General features: G+C 52.5%; 1 protein-coding gene across 1 annotated transcript in view; it reads right to left on the reverse strand.

Annotated features, from left to right (window-relative positions):
- TOGARAM2 (TOG array regulator of axonemal microtubules 2) overlaps nt 1-14,686 on the reverse strand; it is a 45,400-nt gene extending 30,714 nt beyond the window's left edge. The window contains 8 exon segments of the mRNA XM_024999762.1: nt 2,805-2,971; nt 5,269-5,315; nt 11,024-11,211; nt 11,911-12,122; nt 12,776-13,057; nt 13,736-13,879; nt 14,026-14,179; nt 14,675-14,686. Coding sequence (XP_024855530.1) covers nt 2,805-2,971; nt 5,269-5,315; nt 11,024-11,211; nt 11,911-12,122; nt 12,776-13,057; nt 13,736-13,879; nt 14,026-14,179; nt 14,675-14,686 — 1,206 coding nt within the window.
- Between the last annotated feature and the right edge of the window lie 5,767 nt (nt 14,687-20,453).

A 20,453-nucleotide genomic window follows, 5' to 3' on the forward strand; every position in this document is an offset into this window, starting at 1 on the left:
CCAGATAATCACGATGGTGTGATCACTCACCTAGAGCCAGACATCCTGGAATGTGAAGTCAAATGGGCCTTAGGAAGCATCACTACGAACAAAGCTAGTGGAGGTGATGGAATTCCAGTTGAGCTATTTCAAATCCTGAAAGATGATGCTGAGAAAGTGCTGCACTCAATATGTCAGCAAATTTGGAAAACTCAGCAGTGGCCACAGGACTGGAAAAGGTCAGTTTTCATTCCAATCCCAAAGAAAGGCAATGCCAAAGAATGCTCAAACTATCGCACAATTGCACTCATCTCACATGCTAGGACAGCAATGCTCAAAATTCTCTAAGCCAGGCTTCAACAGTACGTGAATCTTGAACTTCCAGATGTTCAAGCTGGATTTAGAAAAGGCAGAGAAACCAGAGATCAAATTGCCAACATCTGTTGGATCATTGAAAAAGCAAGAGAGTTCCAGAGAAACATCTATTTCTGCTTTATTGACTATGCCAAAGCCTTTGACTGTGTGGATCACAATAAACTGTGGAAAATTTTGAAAGAGATGGAAATACCAGACCACCTGACCTGCCTCTTGAGAAACCTGTATGCAGATCAGGAAGCAACAGTTAGAACTGAACATGGAACAACAGACTGGTTCCAAATAGGAAAAGGAGTACATCAAGGCTGTATATTGTCACCCTGCTTATTTAACTTATATGCAGAGTACATCATGAGAAACACTGGGCTGGAAGAAGCACAAGCTGGAATCAAGATTGCCTGGAGAAATATCGATAACCTCAGATATGCAGATGACACCACCCTTATGGCAGGAAGTGAAGAACTAAAGAGCCTCTTAATGAAAGTGAAAGAGGAGAGTGAAAAAGTTGGCTTCAAGCTCAACAGTCAGAAAACTAAGATCATGGCATCCAGCCCCATCACTTCATGGCAAATAGATGGGGAAACAGTGGCTGACTTTATTTTGGGGGGCTCCAAAATCACTGCAGATGGTGATTGCAGCCATGGAATTAAAAGACGCTTACTCCTTGGAAGGAAAGTTATGATAAACCTAGACAGCATATTAAAAAGCAGAGACATTACTTTGTCAACAAAGGCCCGTCTAGTCAAGGCTATGGTTTTTCCAGTAGTCATGTATGGATATAAGAGTTGGATATAAAGAAAGCTGAGTGCGGAAGAATTAACGCCTTTGAACTGTGGTGTTGGAGAAGACTCTTGAGAGTCCCTTGGACAGCAAGGAGGTCCAACCAGTCCATCCTAAAGGAGATCAGTCCTGGGTGTTCATTGAAAGGACTGATGTTGAAACTGAAACTCCAATATTTTGGCCACCTGATGTGAAGAGCTGACTCATTGGACAGACCCTGATGCTGGGAAAGATTGAGGGCAGTTGGAGAAGGGGATGACAGAGGATGAGATGATTGGATGGCATCACCAACTCAATGGACATGTGAAGTGAAGTGAAGTCGCTCAGTCGTGTCTGACTGCGACTCCATAGAACTATAGCCTACCAGGCTCCTCCCATGGAATTTTCCAGGCAAGAATGAATACTGGAGTGTGTTGCCATTTCCTTCTCCAGAGGATCTTCCCCACCCAGCGATCGAACCCGGGTCTCCTGTATTGTAGGCAGACGCTTTACTGTCTGAGCCACCAGGGAAGTCAATGGACATCGTCGTCGTTAAGTCACTTCAGTCGTGTCTGACTCTGTGTGACCCCATGGACAGCAGCCCACCAGGGTCCCCCATCCCTGGGATTCTCCAGGCAAGAACACTGGAGTGGGTTGCCATGTCCTTCTTCGATGTATGAAAGTGAAAAAATGAAAGTGAAGTCGCTCAGTCATGTCCGACTCTTAGAGACCCCATGGACTGCAGCCTACCAGGCTCCTCTGCCCATGGGATTTTCCAGGCAAGAGTACCAGAGTGGGGTGCCATTACCTTATCCAAGTCAATGGACATGAGTTTGGGTAAACTCCAGGAGTTGGTAATGGACAGGGAGGCCTGGCGTGCTGCAGTTCATGGGGTTGAAAAGAGTCGGACACGACTGAGAGACTGAACTGAACTGAATGCATGCATGCTCTGTCCTGTCTGACTCTTTGTGATCCTATGGAGTGTAGCCCACCAGGCTCCTCTGTCCATGGGACTCTCCAGGCAAGAATACTGAAATGGGTTGCCATTGCCTTCTTCAAGGGATCTTCCAGACCCAGGGATCAAACCAGGGTCTCCTGCAACTCCTGCCTTGGCAGATGGATTCTTTTACCACTGGGTCATGTAGGAAGCCCAATGACTCCCCAAGTTTCACTAAATTCATCCAGACTAGGATCTGTATGAATCATCTGGATCAAGGTCACCTTAGAAGTACAAGGTATTTGTCAGCCTGTGAAACACAGCATTTGGCTGATCTGCCTCTGAGTCAGCTGCCTCTAGGTTGCTATCTTGGGTGCTGGTTCAGATTACTTGGTTTGGTTCACCTAAGCCCTTCTGCCATCTCCCCCACATCCTGCTTCCTTCTGAACCATGTGTGACCTCCTCCTGTCCTCGCCTCCTCCCTCAACCCCACCCCTCGGGTCCCTGCTGTACTCTCCCCTTCACCTAGGCCCCCTCACCTCTGTCCTTTTCCTCCTTTCTTTCCTCTCTTTTCTGCCATAGCCTTCACCCCAACCCATCTACAGGTTCTAGCCTTAAGGACTGGAGCAGCTGCCTCGGGTTCCTCCTTGCTCTCCTCAAGCCAGGCCCACACTTGCGTATTTCAGAAGCATGTGTGCCTTCAGCCAGTGGTGTGCTCTGACCCCAGCTTCCTCTCCCCTCGCTTTCCAGGTACCTTGGTTTCACTCTCCTTCTGGTCCTCTTCTTTTAACAAGGGATGAGCTTCTTTGGCATGGCTGAAGGAAAAGGATGTCAGCATCGGAGCAGACTGAGATAAAGGCAGGGCAGGCTTCTCAGGGGCAGCAGACCTGTCTCTGACAGGCGGGATCAAAGGTTTTGGCTCTGAAGAGTGGAGAACAAGAGTAAAACTGAGGACACCCAGCACCCGAGAGCAGCAGCCGCTGGGATTAAGGCTCTACAGCCCTGGGGTTGGTATAACATGCAACTGTCTAAGCCCTCTACCCTCAGTGCTTCTCCCCTATGCTGCCTTAAAAGGGAAAGCACAGGTTAAATTCACTCTACAGAGCAGCACTGGGAGGAACAGAACAGGCTGCCTAAGGACCAACACCCTTCCCCTTTCATGCATCCATCCTGCATCCATCTATCAACAGTTACTGCACACTTTATTCTAAGACTGGGGTGGGGTGGGGTGGGGTGGGGTGGAGAGGAGCATGGGCAGGAAATAGGGGCAGACCTGTTATCTAAGAGGTTTAAGATATTTCCTGAGAATGTAAGTCTGTCTTAACTGGGAGGCATGTGCTTCAGAAAGAGGAAAAACAAAATGAGCCCATTGATCATTATACACTACCATGCTCCTGTCTGAGACTGTAACACCACAGGAAAGAGCCAGAGGACTAAAGCCAGCCCAACGCTCTCATTTAACAGATGGGAAAGTTGAGACCCAGTGACCTTCAGATGCTCTTATGATTAATAAAATTCAAATTCATTTCCAAATGACATCAAATCCATAGCATATCTTTGTCATTCCATGTTTTCCCAATTACCAGACTTTAAGAGCATGTTTCTTGTTTTAGGGACAGTGTGGGGGTAGGTCCATTAGTTTTCCTTTAATGAAGGCAGCGTTAATCAGGTTCTCCTGCTCACAAAGTTTGGAGTTCACTGGCCTTGAGAGAACTTGCAAATCAGGGCTCCTCTGGGAAGAGGGGCCACCACCTGGGGCTGCCTGAGGCTGGAAAGGGTATAGAGTCTGGGGATCTGGCAGGGCTCCTGGGGACCCCCAGATCTCTGTCCAGCCCCTGCCTTCTACCAAAGATCCCTCCTGGGAGAAGACTCCAGAACCAAGGGGGAGGAGGGGCGAAGCCTCTGTCCGCCGGGAAGTAAGGCAGGGCCAAGGGCATAGGCGCCCAGATGCCAGCTCACCAGAGCAGGGACTGCAGGCAAGCCCTTAGCTTCAGACACTACCACGTGAGCCCCGACTACATGCTAGACGTGGTGCCCACATTGGGCAGTGTTGTCCTCTGCCGACAGCTGGAAGGTCAGAGAGCTTCTTGAGGACTCTGCCAGTTTGTAGCCCCCTTTCACCTATGCCTCCAAGAGACTCCCTGGAAAGCTTTGTCCAAGCAGCCTGGCCCCTGCCCCACAAGGACCTGGTTCTCAAGTGACAACCTGGTGGGGCAGACAGGGGAGTAGCTCTAGGCTGGCGTCCCCTGGCCCAAAACCCCTTCCAGCGCTCTCAGGAAGCTCTCAAGGGACGCTGGGTGCCCGTGTGTGTCACACTGGACTGCCCCAGCTCACCCTGCCACAGCCTGGCCAGAGAGGGAAGACTGGCCACAGCAGAGGTTTCCATGCCAGGCCTGCCTCTCAGGCCCACCTGGGCATCCTAACCCTGGGGCCTCATGGGCAGCAGCCTCCCCCTGACCAACTAACCTGCTGCTGAGCTGATTACAGGGTGACCTGCCCGGAAGCTGGGCAACAGTCCACCCGCTCCTGCCAGTCAGCACAGCAGCTGCCGCCAACCCCCCTAGGCCTGTGGCCCAGGGTACTCTGCCCATGTCCCCTCACTCAACCTTCCATCCTCCCCACGAATTAGGTCATAGGCTGGAGAGCCTCTCTGAGCCTCAACCACCTGCCTCACTGCCAGCCCAGCTGGCTCTCTTCCCCTGAGGCTGAAACCTCCTGGGATCAGCTGACCAAGGGATTCACGGGATGCAGTTTAATTTCTCACTCTGTCTGGAGAGGAATCCTCTATTCGCTTAGATCCATGCATCTCCTGCATTGGCAAACGGGTTCTTTACCACACCACTAGCACCACCTGGGAAGCCCAGGGGCAGCCATAGGATGGGACAAACCCCACCTTTGGAGCCGCAAGGACCTGCGTGCTTTCTGTGCACTAAGAAGGTCCATCTTGGTGAACCTCAGTGCACCCTTCCTCCATCAGATGGGACAGCACCATCTCTCTCAGCCGGGTGATCATGAAGCAACCTATGCTGGTGGAGGGTACCACAGAGCAGGGGCCACCCTCCCTGGGACCAGAGCGACTTCTGCTTCCCCTTCCATGAAATGAAGGCAATGAGTCTAAGAGCACCCAGATCTCCTCTAGCCCTAATTCCAATCCCATGATCCAACCCAGGAACCAGAGAGTCAAATAACAAATGGAAGGGTGCAAGACGAGTACATACCCAGAGATCTGGGGGTCTTCTCCCAAGGCCCATGCTCCCAGACCAATCTTAAAAGAATGGGGGAGAAAAAAGCACCATGAGAGATGGCAAGCAAGAGCTCCTGCTGCGCTAGCTAGCAAGCAAGAGCTAGCTCCCAGGCTAGCTCCAGGATGGGGTGACAGCTGAGAGGGGGATGAGACAGAGGGGGCCGTGGGTGCCTCTGTAAAGAGGCTCTTGGCCAGGTTTTCAAGGCAGCAGGAGATGCAGCTCCTTCTGGACTTGAGAGCAGGCTGACCGGCAGGCTTGGTCCAGACAAAACTCAGAACGCTGTTTTCTTGCTGCATAGACCATTGATTCCCCAGGAAGCCAGCCTCCATGAGTAAACCACTCAGTCCAACAGGAAGCCCTGCCCCTGCTGTGAGCGAAGGAGATGGGGGTGAATCTCCTCCCACCTCAGGACAGACTGACTTCAAGTCCTCTCCCAACTCTGGAGACCCACTCCTTCTCTCCTCCAGGGTCTAGAGGGAATGACCCCCTTTGCTGCTAATGGGAAATCACCACTGCTTTGTAGGAGACGTTCAGTTCAAACTGAGCACAGGAAGGGAAGATGAGGCATTCCTGGCACTGGTTTTAATTGCAGTTTTTAAAGTAAACAGTACTGTTTACTCATTTGTGCATGCATGTTGCTGCTTCAGCCAGGCCCAGCTCTTTGCAGCCCCATGGACTGTAGCCTGCCAGGCTCCTCTGTCTATGGGATTATCCATGCAATAATACCGGAGTGGGTTACCATACCCTATTGAAGATGTACCATGTACAAAGCACTGTGTGGACACTGAGAATACAACATCACTAAGACAGGTGGTGATGCATGGATGGGCCTTACATTCCCAGGAAGACCAGATATACATTATCTAACATGGACTTTTCTCTTCTCACTGGGAAATGCATAGACAGCAGAAGGCTCTGGGGGGGCTGACAGGGTGACAAGCCACGAGAACTGGGACACAACATCCTGTGCTCTGGCCTCAGAGTGTTCACTCAGCAGGGTGACCCAGGCTGGGATGGCCGGAACACAGCCTGTAGGAGAGCCCACCTGAGTGCCTGCCCAGATATCGGGTCCCTAAAGTGGAGAGTGAAAAAGTTGGCACAGAGCTCAACATTCAGAAAACGAAGATCATGGCATCTGGTCCCATCACTTCATGGGAAATAGATGGGGAAACAGTGGAAACAGTGTCAGACTTTATTTTTTTGGGCTCCAAAATCACTGCAGATGGTGACTGCAGCCAGGAAATTAAAAGATGCTTACTCCTTGGAAGGAAAGTTATGACCAACCTAGATAGCATATTCAAAAGCAGAGAGATTACTCTGCCAACAAAGGTTCGTCTAGTCAAGGCTATGGTTTTTCCTGTGGTCATGTATGGATGTGAGACTTGGACTGTCAAGAAGGCTGAGCGCCGAAGAATTGATGCTTTTGAACTGTGGTGTTGGAGAAGACTCTTGAGAGTCCCTTGGACTGCAAGGAGATCCAACCAGTCCATTCTGAAGGAGATCAGCCCTGGGATTTCTTTGGAAGGAATGATGCTAAAGCTGAAACTCCAGTACTTTGGCCACCTCATGCAAAGAGTTGACTCATTGGAAAAGACTCTGATGCTGGGAGGGATTGTGGGCAAGAGGAGAAGGGGACGACAGAGGATGAGATGGCTGGATGGCATCACTGACTCGATGGACGTGAGTCTCAGTGAACTCCGGGAGTTGGTGATGGACAGGGAGGCCTGGTGTGCTGCGATTCATGGGGTTGCAAAGAGTCGGACACGACTGAGGGACTAATCTGATCTGACTGAGGGGACCGTGGAGGTCAGGGGACCGGAGGTCTACAGGAAGGGCCAGAGCCTGGGCCAACCAAGACTCTGAGTTGCTCCGTGGGACAGGCACAGCCTCCTAGATCAGGACCCCCAGGGAGGGCCTGTGTGGCTTGGAGACACAGGCAAACACCCCAGGGCGCCCAGCTAGGGCACTAGGTCTTTGCCATTGGAACCCACCACTGCCCAGCTGTGCTAACAGGGCTTGGGCAGAGGTGAGCTGGGAAGTCCCTTTGGTGGTTCTGGCTAGGCACAGAGTGGGTACAGGGCACCAGTAATCATGGCACTGCTTCCTCCCTCAGACCCAGCCATCTCCGGCTCCTGGCCCACAGCCTCGCCCCTTTGACCTCGAGCTGGAGGCTGTTTTCCCTTCCCCTCTGAGCAGAGGACGTGGCCTCAGAGCACGTGGCTCAGCCTTCTTCAAGCTGTGGACCTTGGCAAACCTCTCCTTCCCTTCTCTGCTGCTGCTAAGTCATGTCAGTCATGTCCAACTCTGTGTGACCCCATAGACGGCAGCTCACCAGTCTCCTCCATCCCTGGGATTCTCCAGGCAAGAACACTGGAGTGGGTTTCCACTGCCTTCTCCAATGCATGAAAGTGAAGTCGCTCAGTTGTGTCCGACTCTTCATGACCCCATGGACTGCAGCCCACCAGGCTCCTCTGTCCATGGGATTTTCCAGGCAAGAGTACTGGAGTGGGGTGCCATTGCCTTCTCCGCCTTTCCTTCTCTAGAGACCCATTAGCACAAAGGACAGAGGCCAAGGTCACCCACACCCAGAGAGCCTTCACTTTTGTCCACACAGCGTTCTAGCCCCTTCTCCCTCTTCTGAACCCCCACCGTGACCTGAGGCGGTCCCACCAGGCCACACGAAAATGATGGGAACAGCAAAGCCCTACTGCATCAACAGTCTTCTCCATGCACCTGGCCAGACATCTGAGCATCTACCAGTGTCCCCAGCAGCACAAGTTGAACCCACTCACAAGCTGCCACCCCAAGGCTCCAAAGCCTGCCTCTCCTCCTAATTCCCTGTCCTGCTGAAGCCACCACCATCTGTCTGGCTGTTTATCCAGTAACTCTGGCATGGGCCTCAGCTCCCTACCTGTTTCATCCCACATCCAGTCACCAATCCCCTCCCCCACTTCTTCACTTTCCAAGCCCCTCTGCACACTGACCACTGCAGACCAGGGCCCCACAGCCTCTGCCCATTCAGGTGCCCACAGCTTCTCCCTGGATCCCTGAGGCAACCCCGACTGTGTGCACAGCCCATGCCACACTGCCGTGGCCAAAGTGGCCTTCCTAAATCAGATCTGACATCACTTCCACACCAAAAAGCCCCCAGTGGCACCTCACTGCTTCAGGGTAAAGCTCACACTCCTCAGTTTAGCACACGGGCCCTTCAGCCCTGCGTACCTCACCCCCCGTCACACACAGATACAGTGCTGCTGGAAAACTAGCCATGCCCTAAATGCCTCAGTCAGTCATCCTTCCCAACTCTCCCTCTCTCCATCTCACAGACTCTGCCTCAGCCTTCAAAACTCAACTGGCCTCACCTCCTCTGAGAAGTCTTCCTGGCCTGATTGAAATAATTTTCCACAGCGCTCCTCAGAATGAGAGGCAGCCTTCTACCTTAGTGTTTACCTCACTGGGACTTTTAGTCAATGGTCTGCTGGTAAATTTCCCTTATGAGCTCCCAGAACACAGGGAATGTCTTGTTTGGCTTTGCTTTCATAGCGCCTGACACAGTGTCTGGCACAGAGTGGTTCTTAACAGTGACTCAATGGATGCACGGACACATGGACAGACAGACAGATGAAGGATGGATGAAATGGTAATGGAGTCTCCCTCCCAGCCATTAGCTAGCCTCACGGAGTCAATGGAGAGAAATCCATGTCACAACCTGACAGCAAATAGGCAGATACTTCAGATGTTATCTGCCTAATCCACGTGTGACTAATCCATGGCAGTTCACATGGGAGCTTGACACCTTGGGAGCCACAGAAGTGTCCAGATATAGCCCCTGCCTTATAGTGCTGCAAGTTCAAGAATAGAAATGAGGTTGAAATAAAAGGTGAGCAAATAAGTAGGTGGGAGGTGACTGGACCGCACACAGGCTGGGTGCTGTGTGAACAGAGCCCTTCCCCACATCCCGAGGAGGCCAGGGAAGACCTGACAGAGAGGGTGGACGTGGAGCTGGGGCTTGAAAAATGTAGGAACTGACCAGCAGGCCAAGGATAAGAGGCTCATGTTGGGGCTGCAGGGAGGTGCCGTCCAGGGCTGGACACAGGGGTATGGGGGTGGAGAGGGTTGCCACTCAGGCTCCCAGAGAGCAGCACAGGAGGAAGTGTGAAGTGGTGGACTGGAACACCCTGAATGTCTGGCCAAGGAGACTCCTGTTTAAGCTGCTGGCACCAGGAAGTCAATAGAAGTGAGGTGCATAGAAGGGGTATATTTGGGGAGGGGGGGTGGATGAAAACAAAAGATCAGGATGAAGAGCTCAGGGCCACAGGAGATGGGGTAGGAGCTCCAGGGGGAGGTCAAAGGGGAGCCAGCAAGTACAAACCAAGAGCAAAGGCAGGGCAAGCAGGGGTGGTAGCCTCCGTACTGTCTCTCGTTGCTTAAGAAAGCCCGCATGGGATGTGGCAATCTGTTAGGAACAGGGGGCAAGAGTTGAAAATGATGCTGAAATTGGAAGATCAAAGAGCACTCCTGCAGCCCAGTGGAAATTAGGGGGTCATGGGGGAGAGACAGTTAGGGGAAACACGAAGAGCTCCATCCGTGATGCTGTGGTGGTGATATACCCTCCTTCCCTCCTTGCCTCCAACGCTGGATCTGCATCAGCCTTGAGGGCCTGGGAATGCTCAACAGGTGGAGGGAAGCCCAGGGGATGCGGAAGTCTCCCATCCCACTTGACCTTGGAAGCCACCTGCACAGATAAGCCTCCCAGGGGAGAACAAGGAGATGGAGGCGAAGAGTTCTGGAATACACTTAAGAAATAAGGAAAGAGGGGGCACACAGGAAACTGCCTGGAAGTCAGGAAGGTGAGGAAGGCAAAGAATTCAAGGACATCAACAGCTCAAGAGCAGTGGGATGGGTGGAAAGGTCACTTATCGGGGGCCAGAGAGTCATGAAAGCCACCACGAACTCTCAGAGGGGAGGAAGAGGTGGATGTCTGAGCAGGAAACGAGGAGGCGGTGTCGATGGTGAGGAGGTGGAGGCCGGTAGAGGAAGAGGTCGGTGGAAAAATCGAGCAGAGAGCTTAAATCCAGGAGCAGGTCCACAGATGGGCTCCCACACTTCACCAGGGTACAGTAAGATGTGGACATGTATTGGGACAGAAGGGGAGGCGATGTGGGAGACAGAAGACCCTTGAGAGAAATGGGCACAGCAGACCCCAAAGAGAGCGCTCTCTCTACTTCCCCCTGTCTCAATCTCTCCCTCTCTCTCTATTCACTGATTCTCTATTCACTCTCCCTATTCACTGATTCCCAGTTTTTTGATTCCCTTTTTAGTCCAAAACTTTTGTAGACTACCCCCATATATAGACACAATAATGCTTGCATTTTTAACGTCCATTCATTAAGAAAATGCACCATCACAAAGAGCTATCATGAATCCAATAGTGCTTTAAAAATATTCATATTCTATTCATCAGGGCAGCAACCACACGTATCAGGACATTGGTAGAAAACAGAGGTCAAGACATTGTTAATTAAGCCTATGCACCCCTCCTGCTGGAGTCAAGGGCCAGCTCTGTGACTGCCCCAGGTCAGAGGCTCATGGTGGAGGACCCTGCCCTCCACACATCTGGCTCCCAGAGCTCTGCCCTGGGGTGGAGACTCAGTCATAGGGAGTCCAAGCAGATCTTGGAGGGTAGAGGAGAGAGGACCATAGGTAGTTTTGATTTAGGGCTGCTTACCGTGTGGTGGGGGGCCTCAGGCCCGTGAGGATGTCCTGGCCCAGAGGCAAGAGGCTGGGAAGGGAGCCAGGTGTGCGGGAGGTCCCAGTGGGTACATTGGCCTTTGGGATGGGTGGGATCACAATGCCTCCCAGGGACTTGTGCATCTTCTCATCATTGCAGTGCAGGTACTGTTGGGAAATCTGTACCTGGGAGCAGAGGTAGGGGAGGGTCTGGTCCACGAAACAGTCCACTCTGGATGCTCAGCTCCCAGGTGCCTCGTGCGAGTGGTCCCTTCTATCCACAGCGCTGGTAAGTATCCTGCTTCTCTTTTTAATAGCACAACCTGGGACCTCTGAGCTCATTGTTTCCTTACCATTTAAACAAAAAGGGGTCCTCTCATTCCTCCTCCAACCCCTTTAGTCATTATTATTAGTTGTTTTTCTGTTCTCATTTCAGAAAATCCTAGAACATCAGAGCTGAAAGGGATCCTCAAAAACATCAGGTCCAATTCCCTTTTCTTAGTGCAAACTGAGGCCCAGAGAGGGAAGTGACTTGCCCATGGTCACACAGCCAGTGAGGGGCAGAGTGGAAACCAGAACCTAAATCTCCTGAGTCTTAACCCAGTATTCTTTCCCCTCTGCCACAGTCCCTTGCCAAAAGTGAGGAGGGTCAGAACCATAGGAAATTCTGGAACATTTAGATCAGAGAAGGCTTGAGAACCATCACATGTAAGATGGATAATCACACAGCATCTGCTTAGAAGGAGCCAGCTCGGTACCTCTGGGGCAACTACCAGAGAAGATACTTTCAGAGATGCTCAGGGCCCAGGAACAGGGATTGGTAAAGGATCGAAAGAAAAACAGAAGGACAGGGAGGCAAGACTCAGAGCAGTCCAACTGCCTTACCTCCTGGGCACCAGGTCTCAGCTCCTGGGGACCCTGACGGCTTATGGGCGGGTCCAGGCCCTTCTCCTTGGCTATGCTGGCTTCTGGGGTGGTGGGGATGCTCTGAATGGGAGGCATCGGCCTGGACACCCTCAGCAGCCTCTGAGAGGTGGCCCGGGGGATGGCAGTCTTCAGGGGAACTCCTTTGGGGCCTCCACCGGGATCCAGAGAGGCTGTATGTGGTAGGGATGGGGAGTAAGTGAGTCCCCAGAGTGTGGGGAGTGGAGTTAATTCAGTTGCTTGGCAACAGGGCCTTGTGTCCTGGGGAGGCTGGCATGGTGAGAGGAGGGGGCAGATGTTCCCCCAGCCCCAAGCCCACCCCTAGACTGTGCTGAGTGTCCTTTCCCACTCCTGTAAAATTTGGTAGTAAGTGTCAGTCAAAGTCACCTATTTAAAATTCAGAATAAATTAATTAAATAATTAAAATTCAGAGGCAGGTTGGGTAGAAAGGGGAACAAAATCAGTACTGAATTAGGAGAGAAAGCAGCGGGTTCTAGTCCTTGTATCCACTTGAAAGCCACTGGGTGGCTTTAGCATAGTTGGCAGGAGTGGGAGGAAGAAGGTGGTCAGATCTGTGTTCAAAAAGAATTGCTCTGCAGTGAAGACTAGAAGGAGGCGAGGGTGGGAATGGGGAGTCCGGTTGGGAGCCGCTGCAGAGGCCTAAGTGGGAGATGGCATTCCATGGAGGAGGCAGGGGCTGTAGAGAGGGTGCCCCCCGACCACCTCTGACCCCAGCTGCCAGTTGCACACCTGCTGACTCTCACAGTCCAAGTGGCCTGGGGTCCCTGACCTTAGGGCTGGGGTCTGGGCAGGGCCCAGGGCTCACCACGGGAAGATGCTGCCAAGCCCTCTGAGAGTCTCCTTTTCTTGAGCTTGTCCTTGATCTGGGTGGTGTCCTGGGCCACACTGTTGGCCTCTGACTTCAGCGAAGGGAGCGGCACCAGCGGGTGGGGACCCAGAGACAAGGCTGCAAGGTTCCTGGGGTGGCCGTTCCTGGCCTGCCAGCCCTTCAGGGGAGCATCCAGTTTGAGGCTGCCAGGGTCCCCACGTCCACTCAAGAGCTGTGATGGCTTCTCCAGGAGGGCGCTGGGTGCTAGCTGGAGGGAGGCTGAGACAAGAACTGCTATGCTAGAGGAGCCCACTCCCCCCACTTCCCTGGGTGCTAACACCACCCAGGCCCCAGGACCTCAGCGCTGCCTTCCTGGGGTTCATGGGGCCTTCCTGCAATTCCTAGGAGAACCCCACTTATTCCCTGTTCCTGCGGGAGCCCTCCGTACACCTCCATCCTTTGAGGCAGAGAATTGAAAAGTGAGGTGAAGTGAAGTCGTTCAGTCATGCCCGACTCTTTGCGACCCCATGGACTATAGCCTACAAGGCTCCTCTGTCCATGGAATTTTCCAGGCAAGAGTACTAGAGTGGGTTGCCATTTCCTTCTCCAGGGGATCTTCTCGACCCAGGAATCGAACACAGGTCTCCCACATTGCAGGCAGACACTTTACCATCTGAGCCACCAGGGAAGCCCAAGGACCCACCTAAAACCAAAGGACATGTCCAGCAGGGACCTGGGTAAAATTAATACCTGCCATGGCTTGAGGACACAGTTGGGCATCTAAACACACCCATCTCCTCCCTCCAGGATGAGGTCCAGGCTCTGCTCTGTGGTCACTGACCCTGTCTGTGTGGCTGCCAGGTGGAATGGCCCATCTCTGTTCCAAGGCCCCAGAGAGGCTGCTGGGACATTTGAAGGCCATCTGATGTGATGGAGTCACCAGGCCCTCCATCTCACCTTCTCCAAAAGTCTCCAGGCTGGAGTCACTGCTTCCACCTGGGAGTGCAAGGGGCCCAGCACTGCTCTGGGGAACGCTGCCACCGTACATGGCCACAGGAGCCGGAACTTTGGCTGGGGACAGAAAGGCAGGGAGAGCAGTGTCTTAGAGTCCACTAAGGCCGGGATAGGGGACAGATGGTCCCGGGCACTCTGTGGCCCATCCCCCAAATCAGAGCCTTGCCCTCAGGTGGGGGCTTGCCACCCCAACCCCAGCCGGCCAGGGCACCGTGCTCCCCACCAAAGCCCACCTTTCCAGCCCGCTCCGTGTGACTTCTCCCAGCTTTGCTCCAAACCCTCCCCACACTGCACCTTCTCAGCCTCTTTCATGAGCTCCCGGTCCTCGGCCCTGAGCACAGTGGCCTGTTCCCTGAACTGCTCAGGCGTTCCCGGTTCTCCACACTCCTAGCAAGGAGTCTCCAGGCCCCTGTAGAGGCCCCTCCCAGGAGAAGCAGCTCCACCTCACAAGCACCCATTCGCTCCAGGCAGGACCTCTGACTCCCTCACCCTCCAGGGGAAACAGGCTCACACAGCTGGCTCCCAGCGGCAGCACCAGGCCTGGAACGCTGATACAGTTGGCCACACTGTCTCCTGCCCTGTCAGCTGAGGAAAACGGGGCCACCCAGCCCTCCCATGGACCCACTCCTGCATCCTTGGCCCGTCTTCATATTCCCACTACAGAACACTATCCTCAGTCAGCCCATCAGCTCAGAGAGTGGAAGCAAAGCCCTGGAATCTGGAGCCAGATAGGGAGCCCCCCACAGGAGGCTGAGCAGGGAGAGCCCACAGAGTCTGGCCGGGATGGAAAGGCTTGGCGGCCTGACCACATCTCCCAAGCAGAGCCCGTGGGAGTATTCAAGGAAGATCCCCACCCCCACAACCTTCCTTGGGGCCCCTTACCTGGGGGTACATCGTCACGGGTGCCCATGCCCTGGGTCGAAGAGGTACCTGGGGGGTTGTCCAGAGGCAGCAGCTAGTTTCTGGGCCGTGAGCACAATCCTCAAGCATCCAGAGGACCCCAACCTATAACATCCAGGGACATACAATGGAGAGAGGCAGAGAGGATCAGTACAAATCACAAACTCTTTTTAAACCACTTTGTGGGAAGCCCAACAGGAGTTAAAGCATTCTTTCTTCTTTTTTATTTTTTTAAGAGCTTTAAAATTTTTATTTATGTTTGACTATGCCGGGTCTTTGTTGTTGTGCGGGGTTTTCTCTAGTTGCGGCAAGCAGAGACTATTATCTAGTCGTGGTGCACGGACTTCTCATTCCTTGGCTTCTTTTGCCTCAGCACAGGCTCTAGGCATTCGGGCTTCAGTAGTTGTGTCACTTGGACTTTATAGTTGTAGACGCTGGAGCACAGGCTCAATAATTGTGGCACAGGGACTTAGTCGCTGCTAGACGTGTGGGATCTTCCCAGATCAGGGATTGAAACTGTGTCTCCTGCATTGACAGGTTGTTTCTTTACCACTGAGCCACCAACTGCTGCTACTGCTGCTAAGTCGCTTCAGTCGTGTCTGACTCTGTGTGACCCCATAGACGGCACTGGAGTGGGTTGCCATTTCCTTCTCCAATGCGTGAAAGTGAAAAGTGAAAGTGAAGTCGCTCAGTCGTGTCCGACTCTTCGCGACCCCATGGACAGACTCCTCCGTCCATGGGATTTTCCAGGCAAGAGTACTGGAGTGGGGTGCCATTGCCTTCTCCGCTGAGCCACCAGAGAAGCCCTTAAAGCATTCTTGTAGTAAAGAAATCTGCCACTGGTTTCCCAGGTGGTGCTAGCGGTAAAGAACTCACCTGCCAGTGCAACAGATGTAAAGAGACATGGGTTTGATCCCTGGGTCAGGAAGATCCCCTGGAGGAGGGCATGGCAACCGGTTCAGTATTCTTGCTTGGAGAATCCCATGGACAGAGGAGCCTGGTGGGCTATGGTCCATAATGTTGCAAAGAGTCGGGTGTGATTGAAGCGACTTGGCACTTGGCATGGACTGAGGGCACTTTTAACATTCGGACTCTCTTGGACACTTTAAAGTTTCCAAGTCCCCAGGTTGCATAACTGTTCAGTTCAGTTCAGTCGTTCAGTCATGTCTGACTCTTTGCAGCCCCATGAACTGCAGCACACCAAGCTTCCCTGTCCATCACCAACTCCCAGAGCTTGCTCAAACTCAGGTCTATCAAGTCAATGATGTCATCCAACCATCTCATCCTCTGTCATCCCCTTCTCCTCCTGCCTTCAATCTTTCCCAGCATCAGGGTCTTTTCCAATGGGTCAGTTCTTATCAGGTAGCCAAAGCATTGGAGTTTCAGCCTTAGCATCAGTCCTTCCAATGAATATTCAGGACTGATTTCCTTTAGGATGGACTGGTTGGATCTACTTGCAGTCCAAGGGACTCTCCAGACTGCATGACTATAGACAGTCCATTATGTAGACAGTCCATGTAGACAGTTTGCATGACTGTAGACAGTCCATTATGAACAGTGTCAGTGAAACGCATGAACCCAATTTTGCTGGTGGCTTTGGCGTTGACATGGTCACCTCAGGGTCTTGGGGAAGGTGGAGCTTATCAAGGGGGAGTCTGACACTTCCTTTTCCCACCAGTTTCTACTTTGCTCATTACTCTGGTAGCTGCCCTGGAAGCTCATGCTGAGTCAAGCTTTGCAACCCCTCTTATCACTCAAGGATGCAGCAGGGGACTCTGCAGAGACTAACTCCCTTGTTTTCTCTCAGGCACACCGGTCTTCTGCACAAAGTTCCTGGCCCTCATTCTCAATTTGTTGACCAAGCCAACCTCAGACACTCCCAGCCATTTCATTGTCCTAAGCTGACCGCTTGACCCCTCCAAGCCTCTTTCCAGCCTCCCTTAACCCTCCGGGGTCAGTCGTCCATTCCTGCCCTTGACCTGACTTCATTCTTTTCCCATGTAATAAAGGTCTCACCGCAGACTCTGCAAGTTCACTCAGTTTTATAAATTCTCTGCTGATATTATAGTGACCCATTTCCACCCTGACAGGTAGGGAGGTGACCAGAGATGATCAAGGATAAAATCAGGACAAAGGCCACACGTTCCATATCCCCCAGTTTCTGCCCCAGAGTAGGTCCCTTGAGATACCATCTGGGGACAGGGCAGGAGGCAATGCCAGACTCTTTTTGCTGAGCAACAAATCCTAACCCAGGAACTGAAAACTTCTGCCTTCTGTCTGGAAGCCGGCCCACCATGTCCCCACCCAGACCCCAGCAGGCAGAGCAGCTCCTAGCAACCCCTAGCCAAAGAGAGGTTCCAGCCCAGCCTCTGAGGTCCTGCTGATTACAGCCTCCAGCCACTCGGTTCTCTGAGGAGAATTTTCCTCACAATCAGAGGAGAAGACAACTGCCTGTCACAGTAGTAACAAGCAGCCTGGAATAGCTGAGAGACATGGCCCTTCTCCAGAGTGAAGTGGAGGGAGATTTATTCCATGGGTCCCAACACCCCACCTCTCACCTCTCTGAGCAAGAGAGACTCAAGAATTTGTCAAGATGGCTGCTTCCAGCAAAACCCAGAAAGAACGTTCCTCGAGGGACAGACTGAATCAAAGTAAACAAGCTGGAGTCCAGGCTTTGGACACCACAGACTCCTGCTACCTGTATCTAACCAGGGTGAAGGCTTTCTGTGTGAATGACATGTGGAAACGTGGTGTTTGGCTATAGCCCTTGTTCTCAGTCTCAGCTGCAGATCAAAATCTCCTGGAAACTGATTAGAACGACAGATTCCGAGGTGATACCCAGATCTCCACAGAAGCAGACTCTTCCAGAGAACGGCCACAGGGCTTTGTCTGGTTATTTTTCTTCCCTTAACTCCTGAGTGACTCTGATGTTCACACAGGCTGTAGTTCAGACTCCCTGTATAAGAAGACCCCAGCCCTGACTCTGACCTTAGGCGATCAAAGTGGATATGCTGTCTCAGTCTCCCCATAGTAATCATGTCTATGAAGCTAAAAAGAAGATTTAGAGCTGCCTGAGGGCCCAGACACATAAGGTTCAACGGCACCTTCTGAGCAAGACTGCCTCCATCCCTCTCACTACTACCTCCCCGGCAGACCAGGATGGCCCATGTCCCTCCACGCCCTGAGGGACACCAACAGTATGGAAGGGAAGGTGAGTACACTCCATGGCTTGCCCAGGCAACCCAGCAGACAGAGTCCCTTTCAGGCCTCCCCCTCCTATGTTCACACCTTTGACCCCTCAGGCCCTCAGGGTCTACATACTGGCCTCCTCAGCACCTGCCAATGAGACAGAGTCCCTTTCAGGCCTCCCCCTCCTATGTTCACACCTTTGACCCCTCAGGCCCTCAGGGTCTACATACTGGCCTCCTCAGCGCCTGCCAATGGGAGGTGCCTACACTTGTGTACGGACAACCACGTCTTCTGTCAGGACAGCGGGTGGCGCCTCCCCAAGGCCTGGTGGAAACTTAAAGATCTATGCCCAAACTATAAAAGCCGCAATCAGATATTCCACTCCAAATGAGGACAAAGCTTTGGGGTTTGGCATGGACAGTACTTAGTGCTGACCTCTGAGGCACAATCCACTGAACCCCCGTTTGACCCATCACTGTCCTGGGCATCAAGGAGTGACTGTCCCCTGAAGGGAAAACCAGTCCCTGACCTAAAGGGCTACAGTGAGGGGGTTCTGGGGACCGGGGTCCCCTCCTCACCCCCTGATGCTCTGGATCACCCAAGGTGGCTGGCTCCTCCACCCTCAGCCTCAGAGTCCCCACTCAGGAAACGGAGTGACCCAAAGTAACTGACTGTTGTCCACTCCTTCCACTAAAACGATGGCTAAAGAGGTTCCATGGTGACCAGCATCGCAGGAATGAAGAAAGGTGACGGAAGGGGACTCAGGTTTCAAGTAGAAAGGGAACAAACAGGTATTGTCCCAGGAAAGAATGCCTTCAGCCCCAAGGACAAAGTCCCCACCGCCCTGTGCCTCACACAGCCCACAGGGTCCACCTTGCTCCGGAGGGAGCTGGGCAGATCCTGGTCCTCAAATGAACAGTCCTCAGGCAGGAGGGCAAGGCTCTGAGGAGGCAGGAAGGGTCAGCACAGGGGGACTGGGATGGGGTTGGTCCCCAGTCCTGGGACGTGGGTTCCAGTAAGTCAGAGAGCTCACCTACTCAGATATGTTTGATGGGAATGATGGCGCCATGTCCAGGAGAGGAGAGAGAGGAGAAGGGAAAGATGACTGAGTCACCAAACCTAGAGTTTGAACCCAAAATATATCCCTGCTGAAATACCCACTGGAGAGGGGCCTTGGGGGTAAGTAATCCTCCCACCCCACCCCCCACCCCAGGCTGCCCTGAACACCCACTCGGGACTCCTGGAACTCTGCTTTGCGGTTGACACAGGGAGGCTGGGACCCTGCCCTGGCCCTCTTGAATGAACCTGGGCAGATTATTTAATTCCTCTGAGCTTTGATTTCTTTACCTGAAAAAGTGTTCTAACAAAGGATTTTGTTAAGATTCAGTGAAGTTGTGTACAAACATAATTTAGTACCATTGCTGGTAGGTAATCACTAATGTCTAGTATTAGCTCTTCCTCTCCCTCCCCCACCCTGCATATAAACACACACGCACAAACGTGCAAACCCACGCTATCTTTAAAGTTACCAGGGCCAGCCCTCCATTCCTCCAAGACAGACCCAGGTGACACAGGCACCCCTCACGAGGAAGAGTCAGACATGTCTACAATGTAAGAAGCTCAAACCAGATGAGTCGCCAGCTAGTTTCATGGTGATTCTATACTGCCCGGGGAATGCTTGTTGCAACACCTGGAGAATCCAGTCCTTCCTGGTCCTGGGTAGGGATAGGCACATGGGGAGAGCCTCAGTGCTATCTGACTAGGCACCCAGAGACCCTCTGTGGAAAAGCTGCATCCTCAATGGGCTGGGAAGGAAGTAGGACCTAGATAGGCAGGGAAGTAGGAAAGGCAATCCAGGCTCAGGAAACTCTGAGCAAAGGCACGGAGGACCAAATAGTTTGCTGGGAGGGCCCAAGTCTAGGCAGGTAGTCGAGGGCCGGTACCTGCACAGCTCTGTCAAGTCTGGGCTTGTTCTGCAGGCAAAGGGAGCTCTAAGGATTTCTAGCTGAGAAATGACATCATCTAACCTTTTTTTTCATGCAGACCCCTCAATGGGGACCCAGGACGAACTTTCCAAGGGAAGGAAGTTTTTGACAAAATTTTAGGACCCAAGCAGAGACACTAGCTCAGCCTCTGGACTAGGTACAGAAAAGATACGTGACTTAACCAAGATTTGCCTCTAATGTCAGAGTTTAGATCTGATCCCTGCCTGTACCCCAGGTGTCCCCTGAAAATAATCACCCACCCACACCTCCACTCCCATACATACCCTGTTCCCTCCCCCCACAGGAGGTAGCCTACCCCATAGCCTTCCAGGGAAAACTCTGTATGTTCTCAGGTGACCCCCTGGACTCTGACCTCCTGAGTTCGGCCTATCACTGAAAGTCTGAGATCTGCTCACTCATTGAGCTGTATGTGAGGAACTAAAATCCAAAGGTGAATGAGATTAAATTCCAACACCTGTGAGATGTGTGACCACAGACCTGTTGCCAAACTTCTCTGAGCCAAAGTTTCCTTAACTGCAAAAATAGAGATATTGCCTACCCTACTTCAATAATACATTCAATAAAAC

This window comes from Bos taurus, chromosome 11 (assembly GCF_002263795.3).
Source record: "Bos taurus isolate L1 Dominette 01449 registration number 42190680 breed Hereford chromosome 11, ARS-UCD2.0, whole genome shotgun sequence".
In the NCBI taxonomy this organism is placed as follows: domain Eukaryota; kingdom Metazoa; phylum Chordata; class Mammalia; order Artiodactyla; family Bovidae; genus Bos; species Bos taurus.